This window comes from Pelophylax lessonae (assembly GCF_965119305.1).
Source record: "Pelophylax lessonae genome assembly, chromosome: 9".
Taxonomy (NCBI): Eukaryota; Metazoa; Chordata; class Amphibia; order Anura; family Ranidae; genus Pelophylax; species Pelophylax lessonae.
The window spans coordinates 258,807,972-258,826,254 of NC_138776.1; the positions used below are offsets into that span (position 1 = coordinate 258,807,972).

Sequence of the window (18,283 nt, forward strand, 5' to 3'; positions counted from 1 at the left end):
TCCGTGTCTTCTCCCAGAATGCGCCTGCACCGGCCCCTCTCGTCACTTCCGGTGCGGCGCCGCATTCCTCCACAGCTTCTGGGCATGCCCAGAAGCTGTTTAGCAGGGAATGCGGCGTCGCCCCGGAAGTGACGAGCGGGGCCGGTGCCGTCGCATTGATTCCTAGGAGCGATGATGTTCAGCTCCCAGGAATCATTGCAAGCCAGGAAGTGACGGCGGAGCCGCGGCACAGAGGGGGGAAGTGGAGAATAGGTGAGTATTTTCTATCTACAATTACAAGGTGAGTAAAAAAAAAAATATATACCTAACTATCCAATTCCTTTTCAGGTGAAGAAGAGCCAGCGGATGGGCACAAAATCGATTAGGTCGATTTTGTGCCCGGAACTCCGCTTTAATATTTGAAAATGTTAACAAAATAATGAAACAATTTGCACCAGGGAAATGATGCCCACTTTATCATTATACTACATTTTTTGGTTATGTAAAAATGTGCCAATAAAGTATATTTTTCTGTTACTGGAAGTACATTTTCTGTCTAATCATTCGAACATCAGATATGGTCTTTTATAGTAGTCAATAGGCTTACGTTAACTGATCAATGAATTGGTATGTCTAGATGCAAATATAGAAGACAAGAGAATCGTGGCGTGTGTATCAATATACAAAAATATTTATTATTAAATTATAACACTCTGAACAAGAAGAAATATGAAATGAACTGTAAAAATGTAACAAACTATGTGATGCAACAGGCATATAACATGAAAAACAACAATTTCTGCTGGGTAATTATAATAGGGAAACAATAACAGTTTAAAGAATATGCACATCCTGACGGTTACATGTCATTTTGCCACTCCACTGCACCAACCCCATTGAAATAATTCATGTAGTTTAGCCTGTTTTGTCTAGCGCTCTGAGTGGCTAGTCCAGAACAGCCCATGCCAATGGATGTCATGACATCGCCAGATGTGTTCCCTGCCCTTGCTGGATCCTCATCAAATTGATGCGTAGAAATGTATTTAGCTGCATGTCTCCGAAGAAAGTTATGTAGAATACAGCAACACAGAACAAGTTTGTTCACTTTGTCTATGTCCAGGCTGATGGTAGTCAGGAAAATCCGAAACCGATTTGCCATAATTCCAAAGGTGTTCTCCACTACGCCCCTAGCCCGAGACAGTCGATAATTGAATATTCGCTCTTCTCGTGTGAGATTGCGCATAGGGAATGGTTTTAATACATTTTCCGAGAGTGCAAAGGCGTCATCTGCCACGAATACGAAATTCAATTTTTCAATGTTATCCTCAGGTGCAGGCAAATTTAGATTTCCGGTCATCAACCTTTTATAAAATTCGGTCTGATCAATAACCCCGGCATCCGAATTACGACCGTTCTTCCCGATGTCCAGATATATAAATTCATAGTTGGCATTTACCACAGCCATCAAAATTATACTAAAAAAGCCTTTGTAGTTATAATAATAGGAACCCGATTTTGGGGGAGGGCTAATTCGAACATGTTTACCGTCCACAGCTCCTCCACAGTTTGGAAAGTTCCACTGCTGGTTAAATCGGACTCCGATCTCCTTCCAATCCTCTGCAGTTGTAGGGAACTGATAACATACAAAAAATATAAACATTTTTAGGATCAATACATATGTTTTTAGGTTTTTGCAAATTGAACAGGCATACTCAACAATTATCAATTTAGTCTAAAATACATGTATATATACCTTTATGTACTCTTCCTGGAGGACTTGGATGACGGCATTACAGGTTTCAGGTATTATAACTCCAAGGGCTTGCGGAGAGATGCCTGGCGTGAACTTTAGATCCTGTAAGCTTCTGCCCGTGGCCAGGTAACGCAAGGTGGCGATTAATCGCTGTTCAGCAGTGATAGCCTTCCGCAGAATGGTGTTCTGCTTTTGGATGTATGGCCGCACTGCACTCAGGAGTACTTGGAAGCACTCGTCAGTCATCCGTAAATAGTTCCTGAAGTCATCAGGATTGTTCTCTTTCAATTCCCTCAGTAGTGACATATGAGAGAACTGGTCACGGTTCAGCAGCCACCTCTTGCACCATGCTCTCCTCCTCTTCATCTTCCTTTTCTGCTGCCTTTGGATAGCCAGGACTCCAAGACCAAGTATAGCAAGGGTCTCGGATGTTTCGATATCCATCTTCCAAGATCGTTGTATAACGAAAAAGGTGATAAATCTCAAAGATTCTGAAAAATCCGAGGCGCAGTTTCACGAATGATCCGAGAACAAAAGCCACGTCACATCCGGAAGAAGGAAGGCGTGGCCTCGGGGGTCAACGTATACGTACTTACATCACACTCTACGAACAAAACGTCAACGAAAAAAAACAAAAATCGGACGAGAAATTTTGTGAACATTATTGCCCTGTCAACTAAAAACGGTTGTGAATGCGAGCATGAGAGAGAAAATTCAGAGGATATTTTGTCCGATTTTCGTCAAGTGTGTATGGCCCTTTACTGTCAGTGGAACGCACAGCCAGGAAGTAATTTGAGATGCAGACAGGAAGTGATGTCAGATATAAATAGGAAGTTCCAGGTTAGAGGTGGGTTAACAGGAAGTGAAGAGGAGTCATTGCTGGAACTGGGAACGAAGGAGGTAATATGATATTATTTTATATTTACACCCAGTAACCCCCCCCCCGTCATGTCCGTCCTCTTCCTCCATAGTCACTGTGACGTCTTTTATCCCCAACAGATACTAATAAACGTATATATAGAGAATTTAAATATGTACACAGATACATCCTAAATATAGAGCCGTTTATCCAACTGTCCATCCAGAGCCTCTGGTTTATAGACCAGATACATTCTAAATATAGAGCCATTTATCTAACTGTCCATCCGGAGCCTCTGGTTTATAGACCAGATACATCCTAAATATAGAACCATTTATCCAACTGTCCATCCAGAGCGTCTGGTTTATAGACCAGATACATCATAAATATAGAACCATTTATCCAACTGTCCATCCAGAGCCTCTGGTTTATAGACCGGATACATCCTAAATATAGAACCATTTATCCCACTGTTCATCCAGAGCCTCTGGTTTATAGACCAGATACATTCTAAATATAGAACCATTTATCCAACTGTCCATCCAGAGCCTCTGGTTTATAGACCAGATACATCCTAAATATAGAGCCATTTATCCAACTGTCAGTCCAGAGCCTCTTCTTTATAGACCGGATACATCCTAAATATAGAGCCATTTATCCAACTGTCAGTCCAGAGCCTCTTCTTTATAGACCGGATACATCCTAAATATAGAGCCATTTATCCAACTGTCCATCCAGAGCCTCTGATTTATAGACTGTATACATCCTAAATATAGAACCATTTACCCAACCATCCATCCAGAGCCTCTGGTTTATAGACCAGATACATCCTAAATATAGAACCATTTATCCAACTGTCCATCCAGAGCCTCTGGTTTATAGACCAGATACAGTACATCCTAAATATAGAGCCATTTATCCAACTGTCCATCCAGAGCCAGTCCAGGAATACTTATAGGATGGGGCTCACAATATAGACATTTCCCTCCACTGTGCACACAGAACAATGTCATGTCCACATATCCTCCATCATACATGGTCAGTACTATTTAGTAAAATTGTATTCTCTCTAGTTCGATATTTATCAGGTAATACTTCTATTCTAAATTTGGTCAGATGAAGAAAGGATCGGCTAGAAATCTGTTTCAGATTATTTTTTATGTGTGTCCCCATTAGGCTGATTTCCCCTCACAACTGTCCTTTTTGACAGCTCTCACATGGACAACAAGTAAGAGGAAATCTCAACAACTGAGACACAGACAGACTTTACTGGAGAGGTGAGGAGGATTCTGGGAGGTCTGTAGTGATAATTGTTACCTTCTCTCTTTACACAGGATTATAAAGTAGTGAAGAAAATATCTGGTGATCCATTATCACCCAGCAGCCGTCTTCACAGGACATCACCCATCACCGTGCCTCCACATCACTGTATTTCATGATGGAGAATCAGCCGCCCCTCACATTACCGGGTAAGAGGAGACTTTATTGTAAAGGAGAGAGCAGTACGGAGGATCCACCTAGATCCCCCATCATCTGATAAACACATAGAAACAATGTATTCAGTCAGTGTGTGTGTTTCCTACAGATGGATCCAGTAATGGGAACCCACCAGAGAGATGTCCTCGTCCTCTGTATTCCCGGGATTCTACACAGGAAGATCACCCCATCCCTCACCATCATCAGGTAGGTGGGACTGAGCATGTCCATAGAAGAAGCCTTCTGGGCAAGTTTAGCCTTACAAATGTATTTTGTCATCTTTGGGGTTTAGGACGGAGAATTGAAGGATATCAAAGTTGAATTAAAAAAAGAAGACGAGGAGTCATTAGTCTGGGGAAATCAGCAATTTAAGGAGGAAGATGGCGCTCCCTATTCTTTCAACTCCACAAGAAAAGATCACACCATCATTCACCATGATCAGGTAGATGGGACTCAAAAATTATTCGAAGCTATGAGATGACATTTCTTGATTGAGTCTTGTGTATTTTTTTATCAATGAAAACTTTCATCTTTGGGGTTTAGGGTGAAGAACTAAAAGAATTCAAAACTGAGATTAACCGCTTGCCGACTGCGCACAGTATATTTACTGCGGCAGTCGGCCCCGGCCAGGCAGAGTGACGTAGGTCTACGTCGCTCGCCTGTCACTCCTTCCAGAGCCAATAGCGGGCGGGCGCGCGCCCGCCGAGGCGCGCGCCCGCCTCGGCTCGTTCACGGAGGAGTGCGGGAGTGTGACTGGCGGACCCGATGTCCGCCGGTCACACTACGATCGCCGCTACAGCGGGAGAAAGACAGAGCGGCTTGTGTAAACAAGCCACCTGTCAGTTCTCCCTGTGTAAAAGTGAAGATCAAACAGTTCTACTATGTAGAACTGTTGATCTTTGTTTTTACACTAGTAGACCTGTCCCTACACAGTTAGAATCACGCCCCTAGGACACACTTAACCCCTCCCTGTCCAATACTGTTAACCCCTTCCCTGCCAGTGTCATTTTTGCAGTAACAGTGCATATATATAGCACTGATTACTGCAGTAATGTCACTGGTACCCCCAAAAGTGTCAAAAATGTCAGTCAAGGGTCCGATCTGTCCGCCGCAATGTCGCAGTACCGCAAAAAAAATCGCAGATCGCCGCCATTACTCGTTAAAAAAAAAAACACCAAAAATGACAAAAATCTTTCCCTTTGTTAGTAAACGCGATAACTTTTGCGCAAACCAATCAAAATACGCTTTTTGCGATTTTTTTTACCAAACATAGGTAGCGTAAAACAAATTGGCCGAAAATTTTAAAAAATTTTGATTTTTACATTTTTTTTTGGGGGAATTTCATATAAAAAAAAGTGAAAAATATTGTTGTTTTTGCAAAAATTACGCTCTTTTTTTGTTTATAGCGCGTGATCAAAAAATCGCACAGGTGATCAAATACCACCAAAAGAAAGCTCTGTTTGTGGGAAAAAAAGGACGTGAAATTCGTTTAGGTACAGCGTCGCACGACCGCGCGATTGTCCGTTAAAGTCACGCAGTAAAAAATCGCAAAATAACCCCTGGTCTTTTAGCAGGAAAATCCTCCGGTGGTAAAGTGGTTAAAGAGGAAGAAGAGAGGTTGGTGAGTGGAGATCAGCAGTCTATGGAGGAGGGGGAGATGATTATGAAAAGTGAACTGGAGGAATCTTCTCTACTTATAGGCACAGGTAAGTAATACACACTAAAGGCAGAAATTATTCACATTTTCATTTTTTCATGGGAATGAAGTACAGCTACAAGCAAAAGTATGCAAACCCTTTGGAATGATATGGATTTCTGCACAAATTGGTCATAAAATGCGATCTGATCATCATCTAAGTCACAACAATAGACAATCACAGTCTGCTTAAACTAATAACACACAAAGAATGAAATGCTGCCATGTTTTTATTGAACACACCATGTAAACATTCACAGTGCAGGTGGAAAAAGTATGTGAACCCCTAGACTAATGACATCTCCAAGAGCTAATTGGAGTGAGATGTCAGCCAACTTGAGTCCAATCAATGAGATGAGATTGGAGGTGTTGGTTACAGCTGCTCTGCCCTATAGAAAACACACACCAGTTCTGGGTTTGCTTTTCACAAGAAGCATTGCCTGATGTCAATGATGCCTCGCACAAAAGAGCTCTCAGAAGACCTACGATTAATGCCTCGTACACACGCAACGATTATCGGCCGACCGATCGTCCGACTTTTGTCCAAGTTGTGTTTTGTTGGTTGGAATGTGCCTAGACTGCACACGAATTTTCTCAGCCAACAAAATTCTATTTCAGAAGTGATGTCATGTGTTAGTTTTCTTTGTGTTTTTTCTTCACTGAGCATGCCCAGACTTGCTCATCAGATTTTTCCCTGTCGAAATCTGTTCTGACTGCACGAAAATCGGCCGTTATGTTGACGGCCAACAAAATTTTTATAGCCTGCACACCAGATTTTTTTCGGCCGAAAAGTTGGAGTTGGTTGTCGGAAGCATCATACTAACAAGCCGAAAATCGGCAGATCGGACGTTGGCCGAAAATTCCCTGACAATTTTCGATGCGTGTGTACGGGGCTTAAGAATTGTTGACTTGCATAAAGCTGGAAAGGGTTATAAAAGTATCTCCAAAAGCCTTGCTGTTCATCACTTGTCCACGGTTGTCATTGTCCACGGTTAGACAAATTGTCTATATATGGAGAAAGTTCATCACTGCTGCTACTCTCCCTAGGAGTGGACGTTTGTAAATCAACCATGAGAGCAATTCCCTAAACTTTAGGTTGAAGAGACATGCAGTAGATGGTAAACCAACCATCAGAGCAATTCCCTCTGATTTACATTGAAGAGACATGCTGTAGATGGTAAACCAACAATCAGAGTGATTCCCTCAGCTTTACATTGAAGAGACATGCTGTAGATGGTAAACCAACAATCAGAGCAATTCTCTCTGCTTTACGTTAATGAGACATGTGGTAGATGGTAAACCAGCCATCAGACCAATTTCCTCAGCTTTAGGTTAAAGAAACATGCAGTAGATGGTAAACCAATGATCAGAGCAATTCCTTCAGCTTTACATTGAAGAGACATGCTGTAGATGATAAACCAACAATCAGAGCAATTCCCTCTGATTTAGGTTAAAGAGACATGCAGTAGATGGTAAACCAACAATCAAAGCTATTCTCTCTGATTTACGTTGAAGAGACATGCAGTAGATAGTAAACCAACCATCAGAGCAATTCCCTAAGCTTTAGGTTGAAGAGACATGCAGTAGATGGTAAACCAACAATCAGAGCAGTTCTCTCTGCTTTACGTTGAAGAGACATGTGGTAGATGGTAAACCAACGATCAGAGCGATTCCCTCGGCTTTAGGTTGAAGAAACATGCATTCGATGGTAAACCAACGATCAGAGCGATTCCCTCAGCTTTAGGTTGGAGAGACATGCAGTAGATGGTATACCAACCTTTAGAGAAATTCCCTCCGTTTTAGGTTGAAGAGAAATGCAGTAGATTGTAAACCAACCATGAGAGCAATTCCCTCAGCTTTACATTGAAGAGACATGCTGTAGATGATAAACCAACCATCAGAGCAATTCCCTCTGATTTACGTTGACGAGACATGCAGTAGATGATAAACCAACCATCAGAGCAATTCCCTCTGATTTACGTTGACGAGACATGCAGTAGATGGTAAACCAACGATCAGAGCGATTCCCTCAACTTTAGGTTGAAGAGACATGCAGTAGATGGTAAACCAACGATCAGAGCGATTCCCTCAACTTTAGGTTGAAGAGACTTGCAGTAGATGGTAAACCAACCATCAGAGAAATTCCCTCTGCTTTACGTTGAAGAGACATGCAGTAGATGGTAAACTAGCCATCAGACCAATTCCCTCAGCTTTAGGTTGAAGAGACATGCAGTAGATGGTAAACCAACGATTCAGAGCAATTCTCTCTGCTTTAGGTTGAAGAGCCATGCATTAGATGGTAAACCAATAATCAGAGTGATTCCTTCAGCTTTACATTGAAGAGACATGCAGTAGATGGTAAACCAACCATCACAACAATTCCCTCTGCTTTAGGTTGAAGAGACTTGCAGTAGATGGTAAACCAATATTGTCCATTATTGCAGTACTTCATATGAAAGGTTTAGTTCTCTGTTCTTCAGTATGTTGTCATGTTTCCAAGAAATGAGATGGAGGAAGGTCCATCTCGAGTTTCCCGGTAACAATGTCGTCAATGTACCAACACTGTTCTATAGTATGGATTATATGTATTACAGTATATCCTTGATATGGCTTGTATTTTAAATGTATACAGTGCACCCGGAAAGTATTCACAGCGCTGCACTTTTTCCACATTTTTTTTATGTTACAGCCTTATTCCAAAATGGATTAAATTTATTATTTTCCTCAAAATTCTAAAAACAAAAAAAACGAAAAAATCACATATACATAAGTATTTACAGCCTTTGCCATGACACTCACAATTGAGCTGAGGTGCATCCTGTTTCCACTGATCATCCTTGAGATGTTTCTACAACTTGATTGGAGTCAACCTGTGGTAAATTCAGTTGATTGGACATGATTTGGAAACCTGTCTATAGAAGGTCCCACAGTTATCAGTGCATGTCAGAGCACAAACCAAGCCATGAAGTCCAAGGAATTGTCTGTAGACCTCAGAGACAGGATTGTATGGAGGCACAGATCTGGGGAAGGGTACAGAAATATTTCTGCAGCATTAAAGATCCCAATGGCACAGTGGCCTCCATCATCAGTAAATGGAAATGTTTGGAACCACCAAGACTCTTCCTAGAAAAGCCGACGGCCAAACTGAGCAATCGGGGGAGAAGGGCTTTAGTGAGGGAGGTGACCAAGAACCTGATGGTCACTCTGACAGAGCTCCAGCATTTCTCTGTGGAGAGAGGAGAACCTTTCAGAAGAACAACCATCTCTGCAGGACTCCACCAATCAAGCCTGTATGGTAGAGTGGCCAGACGGAAGTCACTTCTCAGTAAAAGGTACATGACAGCCCGCCTTGAGTTTGCCAAAAGGCATCTGAAGGACTCTCAGACCATGAAAAACCTAATTCTCTGGTCTGATGAAACAAAGATTGAACTCTTTGGCCTGAATGGCAAGTGTCATGTCTGGAGGAAACCAGGCACCGCTCATCACCTGGCCAATAGACATGGTGGTGGCAGCATCATGCTGTGGGAATGTTTTTTAGCGGCAGGAACTGGGAGACTAGTCAGGATTGAGGGAAAGATGAATGCAGCAATGTACAGAGACATCCTTGATGAAAACCTGCTCCAGAGCGCTCTGGACCTCAGACTGGGGGGAAGATGTATCTTCCAACTGGACAACGACCCTAAGAACACAGCCGAGACAACTCTGTGAATGTCCTTGAGTGGCCCAGCCAGAGCCCACACTTGGAACATCTCTGGAGAGATCTGAAAACGGCTGTGCACCAACACTCCCCATCCAACCTGATGGAGCTTGAGAGGTCCTTTAAAGAAGAATGGGAGAAACTGCCCAAAAATCGGTGTGCCAAGCTTGTAGCATCATACTCAAAAAGACTTGAGGCTGTAATTGGTGCCAAAGGAGCTTCACCAAAATATTGAGCCAAGGCTTATGTAGATGGGATTTTTGTTTTTGTTTTTTATTTTTAATAAATTTACAAATATTTCAAACAAACTTCTTTCACGTTGTCATTATGGGGGATTGTTTGGAGAATTTTGAGGAAAATAATGAATTTAATCCATTTTGGAATAAGGCTGTAACATAACAAAATTTGGAAAAGTAAATACTTTTTGGATGCACTGTATGTTATGACTGCAGTCGATTCCGATTCCATGCCAGAGCTATGAAGAACCGTTGAAGGCCATGTCAAGATGTATGACTTCAGGATGAAGGCCACGAGGAATACTTCTAACACTTAAAAATTGTTTTCCAACAGGTGGACACGATGTCTTGGATAACTTCTCACCAGAATATAAAGCAGATGGCAATGCCATCAAAGAATGTTCTCCAGGAGTAAATCCCAATACACATCCCAGACCTTCCCCTTGGAGGAGATCCATGGATCCCTCTAATCCTGAGGAACCTTCTAACAAATCACATACCGTTCCTCCAGATATCCACCTAAGGTCTCGCAGTACAGACACAACAACAGACCCACCTAATCCCAAGGAATCCTTTTTTTCGATGTGTGGGAAATCTTCCAAAAAAACTGGAACACTTCTTGGACCACAGAGAAGTCAAAAGAACGAGTGTGCTTTCTCATGTTCAGAGTGCGGGAAATGTTTTGCCGCGAAAGCGCATCTCGTTAAACACCAAAGAATTCACACAGGCAAGCGTCCTTTCTTATGTTTAGATTGCGGGAAAGGTTTCATTCAGAACTCAGACCTCCTTATACACCAGAGAAGTCACACGGGTGAACGGCCCTATTCTTGTTTAGAGTGCGGGAAATCTTTCACCATGAAAAGAAGCCTTCTTAAACATCAGCAAATTCACACAGGAGAGTGTCCTTTCTCATGCTCAGAGTGCGGAAAGGCTTTCACTCAGAAAAGATACCTTCTTGATCACCAGAAAAAACACACAGGAGAGCGTCCCTATTTATGTTTAGAGTGCGGGAAAGGTTTCATTGATAAAAGAAACCTTCATCATCACCAGGCAGTTCACACGGGTGAGCGTCCCTTTTCATGTTCAGAGTGCGGGAAATGTTTCACTCGGAAAGGAGGCCTTGTTACACACCAGAGAAGTCACACAGGTGAGCGTCCTTATTCATGTTCAGAGTGCGGGAAGTGTTTCAATTACAAAACAGAACTTAATGCACATCAGAGAATTCACACAGGTGAAAGTCCTTTTTCTTGTTCAGAGTGCGGGAAATGCTTCACTGAAAAAAGGAAACTACTTATACACCAGAAATATCACACAGGTGAACGTCCTTATTCATGTTCAGAGTGCGGGAAATGTTTTGTTCTAAAAGGACACCTTATTATTCACCAGAGAAGCCACACTGGTGAGCGTCCTTATTCATGTTCAGAGTGCGGGAAGTGTTTCGCTTACAAAACAGAACTTAATGTACATCAGAGAATTCACACAGGTGAAAGTCCTTTTTCTTGTTCGGAGTGCGGGAAATGTTTCACTGAAAAAAGGAAACTACTTATACACCAGAAATATCACAAAGGTGAACGTCCTTAGTCATGTTCAGAGTGGGGGAAATGTTTAGTTCTGAATGGACACCTTCTTATTCACCAGAGAGGCCACACTGGTGAGCGTCCTTATTCATGTTCAGAGTAGGCGAGAAATGTTTCATACAGAAAACAGAACTACTCATACACCAAAGGAGTCACACTGGTGAGCGTTCTTATTCCTGTTCGGAGTGCGGGAAATGTTTTGTGGAGAAAGGGTGATCGTCGCTATGCATGTTCAGAGTGAGGAAAATGTTTCAAGCACACAAGAAGGATTAATAATCCCCATCGAACTCACACAGGTGAGCATTCCTATTCACGTTCAGAGTGTGGGAAACCTTGGAGTCTGAAGGGAGGCCTTGTTAAAGGCCAGAGAATTCACGTGAGGAGAAGGCACAAACCTGCTGATGCTGTTGAAACGTGTACGTAGGCTTACAGCCGGTGGAATTTTTCAGGCCATAGAACAACTGGTGGACTGAGTCACCTTTTGGAATCCTTTTTTTTTCTTGGAGACTCCGGTGGTAAAATCTTCCTGCTACAGTTTATATCTCTCTTCCTGCCCACATTGGGGGTCCCCTTTCCTCTCCATAATATTAAATACAAGTCCAGCAGGGAAAGGGGGCCCCTCATAATGGGCATAGCTTGAAGGCAGACTCGAGAACTCAAACTTTTAGCATACTAGAGTTGTGACTGAGTGGGCCTCAGGTTCTCCAGAGGTGAGGATGCGTAAGAGCCCAAGTATTGCATTCTGCAATTTAAGATTTTGCAGGGCGTGATTTAAAAGTATTGGGTGTGCATGCATCAAATTAGAGTAATATAGACCCCGCCACTCACAGATATCGCAACAGCACTGAACCCAAAACGGTGGGTAACACACTGGCAATCATGACTATGCATGGGGCAACAGATGGGCAATCATGACCATACATGGGGCAACAGTTGAGCAATCGTGGCCATACATGGGCAACAGTTGAGCAATCGTGACCATACATGGGGCAACAGATGGGCAATCATGACCATACATGGGGCAACAGTTGAGCAATCGTGACCATACATGGGGCAACAGTTGAGCAATCATGACCATACATGGGGCTACAGTTGGGAAATCGTGACCATACATGGGGCAACAGTTGGTAAATTGTGACCATACATGGTGTAACAGTTAGGCAATCGTGACCATAGATGGGGCAACAGTTGGGCAATCGTGATCATAGATGGGGCAAAAGTTGGGCAATCGTGACCATAGATGGGGCAAAAGTTGGGCAATCGTGACTGTAGATGGGGCAACAGTTGGGCAATCGTGACCATAGTTGGGGCAACAGTTGGGCAGTCGTGGCTATAGTTGGAGCAACAGTTGGGCAATTATGGCAGTGCAAGGGCCCATGTATTGCATTATGCAAGTCAAGATTTTTGAGTGGTTTGAACGTTTTGGGTGTGCATGCATCAAATTATAGTAATTTATACATCTACTTACATATATAACACAACAACACTGAAACCACAAAGGTGGGTAACACACTGGCAATCATGACCATACATGAGGCAACAGTTCATACATGAGGCACAGTTCATGCACATTCAGCTTCCATTCAAGTCGGGTAACATCTTTGTGGAAAATCTGACTTTCCTCCATTTTAGCTCTGATCCCTGAGGGGTTCAGGGTGTTGTGCAGCTCCGGGGAGAAGGGCTCACTGAGGTCTTCCTTGGAACGATCCCTTGCAAGACACCCTGTTCTTGGATCAGCCATAACTACAGCCAGAGTGCAATAATCCAACGGATGTTACAAGCTTTTGAGGCTCATCATTGTGGTGAGTAGGGGACCTAGAAGGTTTGATTATCACCTGAGCACCGTTTGGATAACCATTTCTGCACCTGAGCACTTTATTGGACTTATCACCACTAAGGACTTTTTTATCATATTTGGAATATTTATTCATAAAATATTTTGCACTAATCATTATTTATAATTTTTATATGGATTGCTAGCGCTGTTTTAAATTCGTTTAACACGTGACTATACATGAGGCAACAGTTGGGCAATCATGACCATACAAGAGGCAACAGTTGGGCAATCATGACCATACAAGAGGCAACAGTTGGGCAATCATGACCATACATGGGGCAACAGTTGGGCAATCATGACCATGCATAGGCCAAAAGTTGGGCAATAGTGACTATACATGGGGCAGCAGTTGGGTACTCGTGACCATACCTGAGGCAACAGTTGGGCAATCATGACCATACGTGGGGCAACATTTGGGCAATCATGGCCATACCTGAGGCAACAGTTTGGCAATCATGACCGAACATGGAACAACATTTGGGCAATTATGACCATACATATGGCAACACTTGGGCAATTATGCCAGTGCAAGAGCCCATGTATTGCATTATGCAAGTCAAAATTTTTCAGGTTGCGGTTTAAACATTTTGGGTGTGCATGCATCAAATTATAGTAAAATAGACCCCTACTCGCATAGATAACACAACAACACTGAACAGCAACAACAGTTGGGCAAACATGGCAATGCAAGGGAAAACTCTCCCACAATGTGGACAACAAAGAAGGAATGACAACAGTACATAGCTATGACCAATACAGGAACATCCATTCAGGATGCATCTTTCATCAATGGAGTTTTTTATAGGTTGTTATTTTCATGGTTCAGCCAATGTAGAATTCTTAATAAATAAATATTTTTACCTCTGTTATACAAGATTTTATTTGAATGAATTCAAACTTCATTTTATCGTAACAAGCTGAAAGCCCCGTTCTAAGCTGAAGAGGAGACTCTTTCCTCGATCTTCAGGAAACAGAGCGTCAGCTTCTTAATGTACTCCTTCAAAAATCAACATACATAGGAACAGAAGCATTCCCCTTGGGGTGGGACTTTGAAGGTCACTCAAAAAATATACAAAAAATTATATTGAATATATATTGGTTTTATTACAAAAATGGTAAAAGGTAAACATACACAAATGACAGTGAAAACTAGTAAAATTATTGGCATATCTCATATCGGGATGTGGCACTCATATTTAGGAACACAGCGGGAGCACACCTCTATTTTATTACATAGGAACAGAATGGAAGTCGCTCTCCCAGCCAGCCGGTATAGGATAGAAGTAAAGAACGGCCTCACCCTATGCACTCTCATCGACGCGTTTCACCACACCCACCTTGGCTTAATCAGCACTGTCATGCATTTTGCCCCACCCACAGGGCTTAGTCATGACTAACCCCCCTTCTGTAGGTGGTGGTAAATGCATCAGGGGATGTGGTTTGTGGAGAAGCGTAGGCTGAGGCTCTTTACCTTTTCACCCCACCCACCTCTTTTCACCCCACCCACCTCAGCTTAGTCAAGCATTTCACCCCACCCACCAGGCAAAATGCGTCAACGGATGCGATTTGCAGAGAAGCTGGTGGAGCTAAATTTCCACCAAGCTGAGAATTCTGCCGTCGGAGCTGACATATACAGTTCGGGAGCAGTGTGGCAGGCTGTGGTGCCAATGGGCCAGATGTCAGCCTAGAGGTGAGTGTGTAGGATTATAAACAAATTTATGATATATAATAAATACTGCTGGAAACGTGAAGTCGTGAAGGTGGGAGCTTTAGAGCTGCAACGTCTAGGTCTACATCAGAGATTGTGGCGTAGAAAGTATGCTGCAGGTAGAGTAGAGGAGTGAACATGAGGACAATAGGGCCCCAATGCACACAGAAATTAACATACAGGTATCCAGATGCATTTGGAGCTAATTAACATGAAAATGCTTTGCTATGGCTGAATGAACACGTAGACATTCAGTAGTGTGTAGGTGCAGCCAGTCTAGAAGTTTCTGCATCACAGGACTGTTTATCCTGGTTTTACAAGGCTAAACACATGTAAACACCAGGCTCCTTGCTGCACCCTGCACGAGATGGAGAGGGCAGACTGGCTGCACCCCCATAGCAGAGGTGTTCTCCTGGAGGGATGCAAGATAGCAGGTGGTGGAGGTGAGCCAGCCATAGACATACAAATGGCGACACAGAGGAAAAGAGATGGGTGAAAATGGGAAACATGCTGTGTTTGTGGCTGTCGTAGATCAGAGGTCTCCAAACCTTCTAAATGAAATGTTTACTGCCCTTTAAAATTTAGGGGGGGGGGGGGGACTGTAGCCAGCAGGAGTAAAAATTGTCCTGGTGTCAGTGGTAGGAACAGTGCCTGATCATTGATGTCAGTGGGAAGAATAGTGCCTCATCATTGGTGTCAGTGGGAGGAATAGTGCTTTTATCACTGGTATAAGTGGGGGGAATAGTGCCCCATCATTGATATCAGTGGGAGGAATAGTGCCCCATCATTGGTATTAGTGGGAGGAATAGTGCCCCATCATTGGTGTCAGTGGGAGGAATAGTGTCCCATCATTGGTGTCAGTGGGAGGAATAGTTTCCCATCATTGGTGTCAGTGGGAGGAATAGTGCCCCATCATTGGTATCAGTGCGAGGACTAGTTTCCCATCATTGGTGTCAGTGGGAGAAATAGTTTCCCCATCATTGGTGTCAGTGGGAGTAATAGTGCCCCATCATTGGTGTCAGTGGGAGGAATAGTTTCCCATCATTGGTATCAGTGGAAGGAATAGTGCCCCATCAGTGGTATTAGTGGGAGGAATAGTGCCCCATTGTTGGTGTTAGTGGCAGGAACTATGCACCACTGCTGCATACAGTAGGGAGATAAATGCCCCAAGGGCCGGATAAAAGCAAGCAAAGCAATCAAACCTTGCACCTCTGACTACAGAGGAGAAAAAACTAAATTTACTTTATTCCCACTAGCAACCTAGGAGGGTGCTACATACGGGTGCATCTCGTAAAATTAGAATATCATCAATAAGTTAATTTATTTCAGTAATTCAATTCAAAAAGTGAAACTCATATATTTTATATAGATGTGTTACACACAGAGTGAAATATTTTAAGCATTTCTTTCTTTTAACTTTAATGATTATGGCAATCTGGCCTATCGGGGCTCGGGTGCGTATCCGTCCCTTCCTCTCCCCACTAGAGCAACCCTGTGGGTTTGGATGGCAGCCCGGGCACTTTTCTCCAACCTAATACCTGGTCTCCCTATCAGTCTCTATGGGGCAACCCATCGCTGCCCTACCTGCGGATGCTTCCCGAGCCACAGGTGTGCGCCTGGTGTGGTATACAACGGCTTCGTGATATCATGCCCCTTGGTACACTCCGTACACTCCCCGACCTGAAGGGTCTACAAGTGGCTTACAGAGCCTGTCCATGTCATATTGTCATTGTATTCTTGCCAAGTACGCCCAACCACAGCGACTTGCAAACCAAGGCAAGGACTTTGTTGGATGGCGGAGGCGAAGTAAAACCAGGTGGGATGAACCTATCACAGGCTGCAATACCTTTGGCCACCACCCTAGGGGGACTCACCCGAAATGTAGCTGGCTGGACACACAGCAGATACACATCTTGCATACAATCTGGCGCACTTAGGAGTTTCTCAGAAATATCCTCAGTGCCAGAGCCGAGACATTTTTCGCACAGCACTGTGTATATTATTTTTATTTTTTACTTGGTGTACTTTATTTCTAACATAACACTGTATCCTAAAGTTTAATATATGTTTTAATGCTCTAATTTCACATTTTATTAACTATACTACAAAAACAAATACATTTCATTGTAAGTTTTCATTGTTTGACTTTGAACTTGCATAATCTTTGCAGCCAAAACGAAGAATGCAATGATGAAAGTGTGAAAAACAACGCAGGCTGCAGTTTTTATATTCGCCACAAAGAGGGGATTTCATTTATTGTCAGTGGAACGCACAGCCAGGAAGTCATTTGAGATGCCGACAGGAAGTGATGTCAGATATAAATAGGAAGTTCCAGGTTAAAGGTGGGTTAACAGGAAGTGAAGAGGAGACATTGCTGGAACTGGGAACGAAGGAGGTAATAAGATATTATTTTATATTTACACCCAGTAAACGCCCCCGTCCTCTTCCTCCATAGTCACTGTGACGTCTTTGATCCCCAACAGATACTGATAAACGTATATATAGAGGATTTAAATATGTACACAGATACATCCTAAATATAGAGCCGTTTATCCAACTGTCCATCCAGAGCCTCTGGTTTATAGACCAGATACATCCTAAATATAGAGCCTTTTATCCAACTGTCCATCCAGAGCCTCTGGTTTATAGACCAGATACATCCTAAATATAGAGCCATTTATCCAACTGTCCACACAGAACCTCTGGTTTATAGACCAGATACATCCTAAATATAGAGCCATTTATCCAACTGTCCATCCAGAGCCTCTGGTTTATAGACCAGATACATCCTAAATATAGAGCCATTTATCCAACTGTCCACACAGAACCTCTGGTTTATAGACCAGATACATCCTAACTATAGAGCAATTTATCCAACCATCCATCCAGAGCCAGTTCAGTAATATTTATAGGACGGGGCTGACAATATAGACATTCCCAGGCACTGTGCACATAGAACAATGTCATGTCCACATATCCTCCATACATGGTCAGTACTATTTAGTAAAATTGTATCCTCTCCAGTTTGATATTTATCAGGTAATACTTCTATTCTAAATTTGTTCAAATGAAGAAAGGATTAGTAAGAAATCTGTTTCAGATTATTATTTATTTGTGTCCCCATTGGGCTGATTTCCCCTCACAACTGTCCTTTCTGACAACTCTCACATGGACAAAAGTAATAGGAAATCTCAACAACTAAGACACAGACTTTACTGGAGGGGTGAGGAGGATTCTGGGAGGTCTGTAGTGATAATTGTTACTTTCTCTCTTTACACAGGATTATAAAGTAGTGAAGAAAATATTTGGTGATCCATTATCATCCAGCAGCCGTCTTCACAGGACATCACCCATCACAGTGCCTCCACATCACTGTATTTCATGATGGAGAATCAGCCGCTCACATCACCGGGTAAGAGGAGACTTTATTGTAAAGGAGAGAGCAGTACGGAGGATCCACCTAGA

General features: G+C 42.8%; 3 protein-coding genes across 3 annotated transcripts in view; 2 read left to right on the top strand and 1 right to left on the bottom strand.

The window, feature by feature from the left end:
* LOC309564412 (uncharacterized protein) overlaps positions 1–18,283 on the top strand; it is a 1,531,146-nt gene that overhangs the window by 39,104 nt on the left and 1,473,759 nt on the right.
* Positions 839–2,210, bottom strand: LOC309563431 (putative nuclease HARBI1; the record flags this gene model as incomplete). Its single annotated transcript, XM_082267826.1, has 2 exons — positions 1,733–2,210; positions 839–1,612 (listed from the first exon to the last, which is right to left on the bottom strand). Exons 1-2 carry the CDS (start codon positions 2,174–2,176, stop codon positions 839–841), a joined length of 1,218 nt encoding a protein of 405 aa, XP_082123952.1. The 5' UTR covers positions 2,177–2,210.
* Positions 5,710–18,283, top strand: part of LOC309563432 (uncharacterized protein) — a gene marked incomplete at both ends in the record, with an annotated part of 92,770 nt that continues 80,196 nt past the window's right edge. The window contains 4 exon segments of the mRNA XM_082267827.1: positions 5,710–5,773; positions 10,031–11,274; positions 11,278–11,373; positions 11,376–11,469. Coding sequence (XP_082123953.1) covers positions 5,710–5,773; positions 10,031–11,274; positions 11,278–11,373; positions 11,376–11,469 — 1,498 coding nt within the window.